The sequence below is a fragment of the Cavia porcellus genome, unplaced genomic scaffold, assembly GCF_034190915.1.
Source record: "Cavia porcellus strain 051 isolate PalLab524CR breed Dunkin Hartley unplaced genomic scaffold, mCavPor4.1 scaffold_14, whole genome shotgun sequence".
In the NCBI taxonomy this organism is placed as follows: Eukaryota; Metazoa; Chordata; class Mammalia; order Rodentia; family Caviidae; genus Cavia; species Cavia porcellus.
The window spans coordinates 3060433-3073016 of NW_026947497.1; the positions used below are offsets into that span (position 1 = coordinate 3060433).

General features: G+C 41.3%; 1 protein-coding gene across 1 annotated transcript in view; it reads left to right on the forward strand.

The window, feature by feature from the left end:
* The window catches only part of Bank1 (B cell scaffold protein with ankyrin repeats 1), a 238636-nt gene that overhangs the window by 209164 nt on the left and 16888 nt on the right, over positions 1-12584 (forward strand). The window contains exon 11 of the mRNA XM_063260550.1: positions 576-644. Within this exon, the coding sequence (XP_063116620.1) occupies positions 576-644 (69 nt within the window). The remainder of the gene's footprint in view (positions 1-575; positions 645-12584) is intronic.

A 12584-nucleotide genomic window follows, 5' to 3' on the forward strand; every position in this document is an offset into this window, starting at 1 on the left:
CCCAGAATTTCGTGTGAGAAATAATAAATGAGAACAAAGCACTTTTCAGATAATGAAGTAATTCAAGTAAGCTGCTTTAATAGGTCTGAGGCTGGGTGGATGATGCAAGAATCAAGTGCCGGTTTTATTACTACGTCTATGAAATACAACACTTTTCATCTGTTTAAGCAGAGATAGTCATTATCCTCGCTTATCACCAAAACGTCAGCCTGAGTAATTTCTGGGCAAATGGATTTTTTGTGCCATTTTAACATCTATCACTTTTAACAAAATGCAGCTTTTATCTGTACCTGATATCAAAATGGAATCCTAACTTGATTTAACTGGTTTAATGAGGCATCCCATCAGCGTGCTACTCTGTCCAAAGGAAATGCTTTTCCGAAATGACTGATAAACTGCACAAATGAGAAAATTACAAATGTAATAATCCTCCTACTCAAAAATAATACATGCAGGAATTGTTACTAAGGGAAATTATCTGTTACATTCTAGCTTCCTGGAGATGTTCACGGTATTCTTGCTTTTTAAAAAATGTTTATGTCCAATAAGTAATAGGTTCTATATTTTGTTGACAGTTTTCCAACAGAAGACAGCCAGAAAACAATCCGATAGTGACAGATTCCAGAGTCTTCCGAAGAAACCAGGTACTGGCAACAATTTCCTTCTATTTCATAACCTAAGGAACTCTTATGAACAGTGAAGAAAGTCTTCTGTACATTTGATTAATTTTACCCTGAAGGTAGTGTCTTGCCCAAATAGAATTTTGCCATAATGAGATCAATGCAGGAAAATTATTTTAATTAACAAAGGCAGGAAATGGCCTTGTCCGCAGCCTTGTGGTGCTGTTGTTGATATTATCAGGGCCCCAGGAAGGGCCAGCGAGGCGGATTCAGTAACGTCAGATGCTGTAGCCCTAGAGGCCGGGGTGGAGGGCAGTGCTGGGTCCCCACAGTACGGTTTTCTGTGCTCTGCTCCAAATGCTGATCAAAGATTGCAGCCTCTCCCCATAACACTCTCGCCCTGGTCTCTGATTCAACAGATTCTGATCTATTATTCTTCATGACAAAGGGGCTGAAGATGGCAGCCTCAGAAGCTTCTCACACACTTGAGACATTTTCCAACTCCTATTTCCCCTCAAACACTTGTCACCTTTTGGAAAGAGAGCTTCGAGTAGGTTGTTAGGATGATTTTTTTCTGATGATCAGAACTAACATCTTAAGTGTGGTTGGTGGAGGTGGGGTGGCTGTGCATGTGCGAGCCCGGGCGGTCTCTCTCACCTTTAAAGTAGCTTTGCTCCTAAGTCTTGTTGCCCTGAAATCACTGCTGCAGAATCCCTGAGCAACCTTAGCATAGAACCAGGGCATCTTGCACAGCAGTCCCCGCATCATCCTTGCCACTAGGACAGTGGTGGGGGCTAGTGGTGTACTCCTGACCCTCGCTCTGATCCTGAACACAGGACCTCAGAGGACCCACTCAGGATACGGTGACCACCCACCAAGCTGAGCCCCTCGGAGTGACCCTCACCACTACTCCCAGAGCACTTCCCATGGCAGCCCGTTGCACCTTCCTGCAGTTAAGCTGGAGATGTTTGAACGCATACACTAGGGAGCTGTACTTCTGTTCTCTCGTGAGCCCTGTGGATGTACTCTTGCATATTTACATGCCAAGAACTCTATTTTGCAATTTTCCATTTTAAGCAATTTAGTATTGGGGAGAAGACAGATATCTTTCCAGTCTGTTATCCTCCCACTGTGCCTTTAGCTCGCTCAAGAAATAAATGCAAAAGTGCATGTGAGATCTTTGTTCAATCAGGATCAAAACGATTCCTAAAGAATTACATGAAGTAGATAAGATCCTTCTCCCCCACCTACTTCACAGAGCTTTGTAAAGAATAAAGAGAGGAGGTGCTCTGAACTTTGGGGAGAAAATGTCCCTGAGGCAGTTTTTGCTTATGGTATCATGTTTTTAATTAAATTCTGTTAGAATTAAGGGAGAAACAAGAGATGAAGGAGCGAGCTTGACAAGCGCCTAGTGTGACACAGACGCCCAGAAGATGTGATGTTATCAGCTATCTGAGACTCCCTCCGGAGCAGGGCAGGTCAGGACCCAGGACCAGGGAGCCCCAAGACTTCATTACGATTCCTTGTCTGGAAAATAGTTCCATCTATATGTATATGAGAGGAGAGTGGTAAAGCAAACCATTTTATTGCAAAATTTTTGCAAAATTTCTGAATTAAATTTAACTGTCACTAGATTTTGAGAATTCTTTGGGGACTAGGATGGTCGAAATTCCGGTCACTTCATTTGAAATTGTTTTCTCTCTTCTGCTGTACACTGGAAGGAGAAGGGTGTGTGAGAGCCAACTGTTTTTCCCCTGGAAGAGTAAGTATTTCAGATGCCTTGAGTTCAAGATTGTCAGGGGGTTGCCAGGAAGTGACCGTATTGCTAAGCCAGGGAATTTTCCTGAGGAACAGAAAAAAAATTATTTGGCACCAACTTTATGGAAACTCCACATAATTATCCAACTTGGTTTTTACATTTTGAAAAAGAATAAGGAAAAGTGCTAAGGACTGTGGATCACAGACAAAAATTTTCCATCAAAATACCATTTCACAAATCAATTTTCTTAAGTTTTTTTTAAAAAGTTTCAAAATTTCAGTGCTCTGTCACAGGACAGGCAACCTCCCCAATCCCAAAACCTGGCCTCCTAGGGCAGGAGAGGGAGGCAGAGTCCTGGGCTCCTTCAGGGTTCTGCAGCCCAAGTTAGGTTAACCAGACTCACAGAGGACTGATTTATAACCCAAGCTACTAAACCCATACTAGGGAAAAATTCCTTCCTAGCACCTGGAAGAGCTGCGTTCATTCAGCTCTTGCCAAACAGTGAAATATCCATAGCGGGTAACTAGCAACGAGGAGACCACTGGGCGGCCAAAGGAAGCCGGACCGGAGGCCCCTTCCTTCTGCAGGATAGGAGCCACTCCTGCTGCTTCATGACGTCAGACAGTGGTCTAAGGACTGCACTCGCTGCTCCTGCTTCCCAGACTTCTGTGTGCCTCTCTGTTTTGGTCTCCACCAAGGTCAGCCCAGCTTTAGTAACATGTCTTTCTGCAGATAGGTCACATGGCAGCCGATTGGGTTCACAGTTTAGCAGGTGGCTTTGCTGTGATTGTGGGCCTCTCCTGAATTTCAGTTAAATAAGAAGCCATAGGAAGGGGCTCTGCTTCTGTCCCCTGTGGGCAGCACTCCCCTGGAGGGGGGGCTGGGTGAGTAGGGCTGATCACCTGGACGAAGGCCAGGACAGGGGCCCTTTGAACAACTTCCAGAGTTTGTCACTTCAGCCCTGCCTTACACAGTCTAAAAGTAGAAATGGTAATATGAAAGTAGCTAGAATAATATTAGCAATAGCGCAAAACCAACAGATACCAGTAAGACAAAATGCCACCCTTAAAAAAGAAGCAGCAAACTATGCTCCAGAGGCCACTGTGGTCAGTTTAGGTTCTCCCTGTGCTATGTCGCAAAAATAACTTACACAGCATAATTTGTGCTACCAGCCTTTAAGATCATGTTTTCAATTATGCCTTATTATATAAATATACCATTTGACAGCAATAATTTTTACAGTTATCAGTCTTTCCTTGTCATTTTCTTATTTTGTGATCTATTTTTTATGTTGTGACACATTTTCTTATTTTGTGACAAAGTTATCTAGCATCAGGTGTGAAAATAAATGACAGATGAAATGTAATAGTTAACTGTGTTAACTTGAGCGAGAAATGCCCTACTAAACTGGCTCAGCATACGTCTGGGTGGGGAAGATCCCCTGGGGAGGACTGTCACCATGATGGCATACGTGGAACACAAAGAAGGAAGGCTCACTTCTGTTTGTTCAGAAGAGCCCGAGTCTTCACCTTCACCCCGACATCATCTCCAGGCTTCCATCGCAGACGCTTCAGCCTGCAGATACGGACTCACACAGGATGCAGCACTGAGCTCCAGGTCTCTGGGGGGGATCCTTCAGGTCTCCTGTGTGCAGTTAGGCCTTCTGTACCCTTCCACACCTGACTCTGCGGGAGGCCATGGTAAGCCAGTATTGGACATTCTTAGATATTAATGTATCTTGCATTAAATCTGTTGCTCTGATAAGCACTGACGGATACAACCAGAGAGCCACACTATCAAGAAGAAACGAGAGGATGTGCTATGATGGTGGGGCCGATTCTAATGCCCCTGTGAGCAGGTGCCGCATCTTCTCGCCCTGGATTTCCTGTGCTCCACCCCTGCAGGCTGAGTTTGCCCCATTCCTCAGTCCCTTCCCACCATGTCCCCAGAACTACAAAGTCATCATTGGCTGGACTTTGGTGGGGGCGTGCAAGTGCCCAGGGGAAAGATAGAGTTGTGTGTGTTCTCCAAGTGTCTGGTGCCGCCGCCATTTGACAAATGTTAAATAATAAAATTGTCTGGCAGCAGAGACCTGGGAAATGTGCAGGTATTAGGCTTTGAGGGAGAGAGAACACTGATCTCCAAGGTATTTTCATCAGGCTGTTTTCATCAGTCCTGGATATATTAAATAGAAAAGAGAAAATTTTCAAAATGTGATCATTTGTACTCCATAAAAGAATAATGGCCCCGGTTCCCTTCTCCAGGAGAACTTCCATTCCATTTGTCATATTGTTCACAAAAGTTTCTCTGCTGTTTAAAAAATGTTTTCTAAAGTTATACCTGGAAAATATTGTGTAAGAGCTGAGCTCTTGCCCACAGTGATGCTGTTAGCAGCCCACAGTGTGGCCTCTCATAGCAAGCTTAAGAAAGATAAAATTCTTAACAGTCATGAAACCAAAGCTCAAAAACAGGCTTGCTTGAATCTAGAACTAACTCTAATTAATCTTAAGTTTGAACAAAGGTGACTACACTCCCAAAATGAATCTGTGTCTACCTCCACCTGTGGGGAGACAAAGCCAGCTGGAAGCATGGGAGGCCGCCCTCAAGCCTCGGGGCCCACTGACCCCCCCTGACCACTGCAGGTTCCGATGCTGCTGTTGGGCAGAGTGCTGCTTCCCTCTGTGAGGAGCATGGGGTATGGGTCAGCGTGGACGTCACTGGCCTTGGATCCTCGGGGAATCTCTGCAGTGGAAGGCGGCCATCGAAGGGCTCCGTTAGTGACCAGCAGAGGTTCAGAGCACCGTGACCGACTCTCCATGACAAAGCCACAGGAGCTAAAAGCCTGCTGGACTCCGGGACGTGAGTCGTGAATGGCTCCTGTCACTGGGAATCTGGGACCTAAACACAGGACCCGAGACCAAAGGACAAAGCAACGCAGAACGTGTTAGTGCACAGTGATTCTAAAGAGGAGCTCGCCTTCAAACAGGCTGCAAAACAGAGACGACCAGCTCGTAAAATGTGAGCTTCCAAACACACTCCCAGGGGAGGCCCTGTGGAGTGAGGACACTCACCCCGCTGCGGATGACTCATTTATGTAGCAAGTGAGGTTGAAAAGCACCAAGGTATTGACATGGAGGTAGGAGGGAAGCCGTAACAGGACTTTTCAACTGTCAGACTGCAGTCGTTGAAGCTTTTTCTATTAACTTTTTAGAAAGTGTTCTAAAGAAATACTGTAAAACATAAATTTCTTTGAAAGTTCAATTATTTAACATAAGCTGAAATAACCAGTTTAGGTCAGTACTAGATACCTGGTACCAATATGCATGAGGCAGAAAAGAAAATTTTAGAAAATTATAGATTCATACACAAATTAAAAACAGAAAAAAATGGCAGTAGAAGAGAATCAGGGATCCAGGGATCATCTTATCCAGATAAGATGAAAATAACATGGATTTAGGACACTTCAGAGAAAAGGCAGGATTTTTTAATCAATATGGGATGGGAAGAAAAGGCACCGATCAAGGAGCAGAGGAATGGTAAGAATAAACCAAAAACTAAGATTTCAATAGGAGATTTAAAAAATAAAAATGGCTGGGCAAATTCTTAAGACCTTTTAAGGTAAAGTGAAAATTAAAACACAAGTTTCTGTATAGAAAATAGCTGGACAACCTACCTCTATAAACACAGCTAACTTCCTATCTGTCACATTTTCCATTATTAAGGGAGAAGAAAACAGGCGCTCTACTACCAAAAATGAAAATAATAACACTAATGAACTAAAGATAATAAAAACTGAAGATTAAACATAGAAGGTGAAAGATCAGTAGTTGTAAGAGCACAAGAAATGTTGGCTAATTCTGAAAGTATACTTCTTTAAAAAGTGAATTAGCAAAGCCTGTAACAAATCTAACTGAGAGAAAACAAAAGAAAATCAGTCATTAATTTAAAAAAGGAGACAAAAATGAAAGAAATAAAAACTCAATTCTAAGATGACAGAAGCACAATCAAGAATTTTTCTCATATAAAGATAGGACTTAAGGCAAATGTCAATAAAATTATATCATGATAAAATAAATTTTTAAATAATAGACTACTAACTAAGGAATATTTGTGTCAGTTTAGCAATCAATAACCAGGTATAAATTATATCAGTGAGTTATTTCAAATTAAAAAGGAAATTTCTATGAACTATTCAATGTGGAAATATTAATGTATTATACTACTATTTTATTTCAAAACTATGTGATGATTTTAGCTGATGGTAAAAACAATTGTTCAACTAGTTGTGATTTTTTGAAGTCTTAAAAATGAAGAAAAAAATAAATTTTAAAAATAATCAGGAATAAAGTTTTAGTATAAGAGTAGTTATTCCTGTTGAGTCTGGAAACAAGGATAATGTTTACTTAACAGCATTCTGGAAAGTTACGGCGATGCTAATGTGGATCTGAAATAATAAAAAATGTGTCCATTAGAAAGGAAAAGATTTTCCTTTCATCATTTCTAGATTATATATACACATGCCTAGAAAATTTGAAAGAATCAACTGTAAAACTCATGAGATTACTTAAAACAATTGAATATAGTCCAGAAATGATTCACATTCTTACATGCCAGCTTTATTTGTTGGGACATACCATAAAGGAAAGAACTCACTCTGCATTCAAAAGCCAAAAATTAACTACTAAGAAAATGAAGAAAAATACCATTTTCTTGTGGAGAGCTCAGTCTCAGTTCTTCCTAAAATAACTGAAAGGTTTAAGGAAATCCTAACTATTTTGAAAGGATTTTTCCCCTTTGAGAAGAGAAACAACAGTTTGGAAGAAGGTTTCTAAATTCACACAGAAGATGAATAATTGACAGGAACTAAATGCTGATCATTTAGTAAAATAAAAAAAGTGAGGCGGGGCTACTTGGCATGTATAATATCCAAGTCTGTTATTCAGAAAGTGTCTAAAGCCGCAGTGGTCAGTGTGACAATGCACATAAACCTCACTCGCAATGAGAGCAAAGCTCCAATGATTAACTGTTAAAACTTCTTACACTTTTTTAAATTAAGCAATGAAATATATTATTAAAAGAGCAGCAAGCCACCCTCCTAGTGAGAGTATGGATGAGCATCTTCAGCCTTAAAATTATTCCTACTCAGAAATTACACCTTTAGGATTCTATCAAAACAAAATAAATAACAATGCTGGCAGTGATACAAGTGAAAGATTTTTAAGACTCAACAATACATAATTGTACAAACTTCTAAAAATCCAACAGCAGAACAAATACTAGCTGGAATAAAGAAACTCTGCAGCTATTTAAAAATCATATCAATACGTGCTAGGCATGATAGCACATGCCTATAATCCCAGCACTAGGGAGGCAGAGGCAGGAGGACTGTCGTGAGTTCAAGGTCAGTTTTGACCACATAGTGAGACCCTTGCCCAAAAACTAAACAAAACATGATTATTAGTGGCAGGGAAAGATTCTTAGGCCAGAAGTCTAAGACAGACAATAGGAATATCACTGTAATCCTAATTCAAGAAAAAGAGAAAGAAATGTATACTTAAAAAAGAAAAAACACTGTTGTTAACAATACTTTTTTCTAAAGAGTATGTTAATGAGTGAGAGTCATTTGGGCTTTACATTCCTTTGTAATTCCTAAGTGGTAGGCGAAATTATGTCTGTTCTAAAGTCACTGTAAGGAAAACTAAACAGCAGAAAATATATTCAGCCTTCCTGCTCAGAAGGTCCATTGTGAAGATGTCAGAGGCTGACAGGGAATCTGGGTCTGAGTTCTGCTCACCTGCACCGTGAAGCCTGTTACCCAGCGACCCTCACACTAAAACACAGGTGGCTGGAGCACATCCTGGACAGCGCTGAAGCCCCATTACTGAGAAGGTTTTGCAGTTCTTGCAAATTGCCACAAAAGGATTCGGAAACTTGATAAGGTACACAGAGGCTTTGATCCTCTTAGCAGGGAAGTAAGCAAAGTTAGGAGGCCTGATGTGATTCTCCCAGCACAGTGCGCCTGGCCCTGGCTGGAACAGCATGCATCCTGCGGGAAGCTTCCAGCAAGGTGGGGACACTTTGTTTACTGTAAAATCAGCACAGCACTTATTAAAGGAAGCTGGGACTTGGGCAAAAATAATGACATCATCGTCCTGAAATGACTCGTATCACCATTCTATTTTTTTAAGACAATAAAAACAAGATACAGAATTTCAAAACAGAATGATAGAAAATTAACCATGGTTATTATATTGCATATTGTTGTCTTCAAAATCATTGCTCAGATAATCAAATATAAGCATGCAAAATTGATCAAACAATATAAACACTGACTGTCCCTTCCAATGAATTAATAGAATGACTGGTACAGTTGTCTCTGCTATTTCGTGTGTGTATATATTTTTCTTCTTCCTTTTTTTTCCTTTCTCCCATCCCAGTTGTTCTTTCCTTCTGAGCAGTTTCCTTCCCTTTCACAATACCCACTGTACATTTTGGATCTTATTTACTCTTTCAGTGTCTTACACTAGGGAGACAATACGATGTTTATTCAAGCAAGTCTGATTTAGTTCACTTATGAGTATGGTCTCTAGTTGCATCCATTTACCTACAAAAGTCTTGAGTTTATCCTTTTTTATATCTGAGTAGTACTCCATTATATAAAAATACATCTTTTTTATCCATTCCATGGTTGATGGGAATTTGGATTATTTCTAAGATGTAGTAGCGATTACAAATTGTGCTGCTATAAACATGGGTGCACATATATCACTGTGGTATGATGATTTCAGTTCTTCTGGAAAAATACTCAGGAGGAGAAGAGCTGGGTGAAGTGGGACCCCTAATCCGTGTACATCTTTGAGACTGCTAGGTTAACAGTGTACATACAATGTTGAGCCCTGCTGCTGGCCTTGTCCTTATGTTACCATAAGTGTTGCAATGTGGACTTTGTTACTAGGATCTGAATAGGTAGTTCATATTTATAAAGTAGCTATTTTATACTGATCTTGTTTCTGGCTAACCACAAGGCAAATCAAGTCATTTCTTTTCACATTTTTAGTACAAATGTTCTTCTAACTATTTCTTTTAATGAAAAGTGTTCTTGCCTAATTTACAGATTCTGATAATTGTCAGAATAAACTGTTTTTGATGAATTTTTTATAAAATAAAAAATACTGTAAACAGAAATTAATCCAAAAGGATTTCAAAGTTTAGAAACTAGTTTACCTGTAGTTTTTGTAAGTGATGAAGAATCTTCACTACGCAGTCATCAGTCTGACAAACGATTTCCAATCAAAGTTATGCTAAAAGCGTGCTAACTCTCACAGAGAGGGACATAACTGGGGAGGAGAAAAAAGCTTCTGCCATCATCTCCCCATCCAGATAGTGAGGTGAAGGCCAGGAAGTGTCTTCATGTCCCTCCAAAGACGACCGGCCACACGTTTTGGATGAACTAATCTGCCCCTCACAGTAAAAACAGGAAAAAGTCTAGGTTGTTGTTCCTTGCAACTTGTCATGTCTGAAGTAATCCACCAAGGCAAACTGCTTTCTCATTTTCCTTGTAAAAAGAAAAAGGGAAGGCAGAGGTGTGCGGAGCTGGTTTATTTGTGCACAGTGACCTTTGGGGACTGGACACTTGCCAGCTCCCAATTTTTATTCTATTCTTCCTGCACAAAAGATTGAGCATCTCACTTCTGAGAGAGAATTTTATTAATGTTTTAGTAATAAGACTTTGAATCAGAGGAGCAATTGAAGGTCATTAAAAGTATTCAGGATTTTAAATTCTGCTTTTTTAAAAAAATTCCTTTACACAGGAGAAGTGCCGTCAGTGTAGTTTGGGGGCATCTTGGCTTGGGGTCACTTCTGCAGAAGCAGAAGATGTGGCTGCCTGGGCTACCTGAGATACAATGAACAGAAGCTTACATGAGATGGCATCTAAATGGCACGCCTGTTAGTTAGACCCACGCTGGCACACAAACGCCACTGTGAGCTGCATTTCATGAATCAGGCTTGGCTGTGGAAGCCTGTGAAAAGCCGATGGTGTGTGGAGTAAGACTTCAATGGCACTGTGTGCTTTGCAGTGGAACCAGTGAGCCTCTGACTGACGAGTGCATCTCTGGGTCCCCTGGGAACACAGACGTGCATCCCTGAAGGAAGATTTGGAGCATAGAATCTGTGACATCTTGTTAGCTCTGGGGAAAGAGACTTCTGAAGAGGAAAAAACAAGGCAGGAGGCTCTGTGGGCATAAGCATGATCAGCCATAGAGCAGTTTTATGTGCAAGTAACTGGTTCAACAGGAACCCCTCTCCGTGTCCCTGGTCCAAGATTTGTTGGTAGAATCTTTCCCAATATTGAGAGAGACTATCAGCAGTCATCCCAGCCCAGCCACAAGGCTCAGGATACTTAACGCCTGCTGTCAAGCATTTAAAACCTCTTCTTCCAGAATAACAAACCCGAATTCTGGCAATGAATCTGTATCGCTGTGGCATTTGAGCACCCTCCTCATCTCCCAAATTCATGCCAACGAGCTCTAGATGCAGCCAGTGTATCTCCCTCTTTCTTGAAAATGGGCTCCCTGATCATGAGCAGATCTCCCGGGGACAGCTTAGCTGAAATGGAGTTGGGCAGCACTGCTCCTCTCCCCTCCCAGACTCATGGACAGGTTGATTTGATCTCTGACATGCACAGGGACCCACACGGCTACCTGCTGGCCATCCTCTCCTGAGACCCCGCAGAAAATGTGCTGGACTTAAGCAGATGTAGAAAGGAGGAGGCACAAGCCTCAGTGGGCTCTGCAGCCCAGGAGGTGGTCCAGTGTGTGTCCAGCAGAAGTGGCTGGGACCCTAAAGGACCCTAAGGGCCATGGGCCAATGGTGTCTTTAAATACTATGATGGACGCAAGGAGCCCTGGTCCACCCTGTCTCCACACCCTGGGGTGGTGTCCACCACCACATTGGTGTCACAGTGTGGGTCACTGGGCCATCTGGTGATCTTATGGTGCTATGGGAATAAGACCTCAGTGGCCTTCAGAACAAACTCTCTTGAAAAGGAAGCAACTTACTACAGAAAGATCATTTACTTATTTTCAGTCTCTCAGGAATAAAGTTGCTGATGATCCTAAGTACCTCATGGCATTTAGATTTGGTTGAGACCTCTTTTCCCAAAATTGGACATATTACTAGTTCAACCAATATTTATTATCAACAATAATGAGTGTTTTTTAGTTTATTTTGTGGCAGACTTCAGACTAATTTATGTATATAACCTCTTTTTATTTGTATTGTAATTTATTGTTTTCCTGTTTTAATTGGACAAAAACCCTGGGGTTCTGTGTGATATTTCTGTGTATATAGCAGGTACTGATGAACGGAAGGTAATTTACGTTTCCAAGTCCTTGTCATTCCTTTGTGTCTGGAGACTCCGAGCACCCGTCTTCTAGCTTTTCAGGAGATACGTACAGGTCTACTGTGAGCTCCCGCCCCCAGGATGCACTTCTCGTGCCCATGTTTTTGTGTACGTTCCCCGGCCTCCCTCCGCCTCCCTCTCCCTACACTCCCCTCAGCCTCTGTTAATCTGTGTTAGATATTCTGATCTGTGTTTCTTTCTTTCTTGTTGCAGCATTCACCTGAGAGAGAAAAAATGCAGTATTTGCCAACCCAGGCCTGAGTTAACTCACGTAGCATAACCTCCAAGTCCAACCATTTCACTGAAAACTAGAGAATATTGCCTAATGATATCCCACTGGTAGAATCTACTTTGATTCAGAATTTAAACTACTGTGCTAAGTGTCACTATCAATACAGACACCCAGGTGTCTTTTTGATGTACTTGATATTTTTTCTTAGGTGTGTACCGGGAAGTGGAACAGTTGGTCCTTGACAGTTTTATTTTTAATTCTTTTAGGGACCTCCCTCCTACTTTTTCTAGTGGCTTATTAATTCGCATTAGTATGTAAGAGCACCCTCTGCTCCACGTCCTCACTGACATCTTTATGTTTTGATTTTCTGGTCACAGTCATTGTGGCTGGAGTAAGACAACATCTCCTTGCATTTGACTTGCATTTTCCTAACAGCTAATGAAGTTGAGTATGTTTTCTGGACTTGCTGACCAGTTATTTATTCTTTTGAGATATTTGTAATTTTTTTTACCATTTTAATTGGATAATTTGGGGGTTTTTTAAAGGTTCCTTATATAACCTGGATATTAG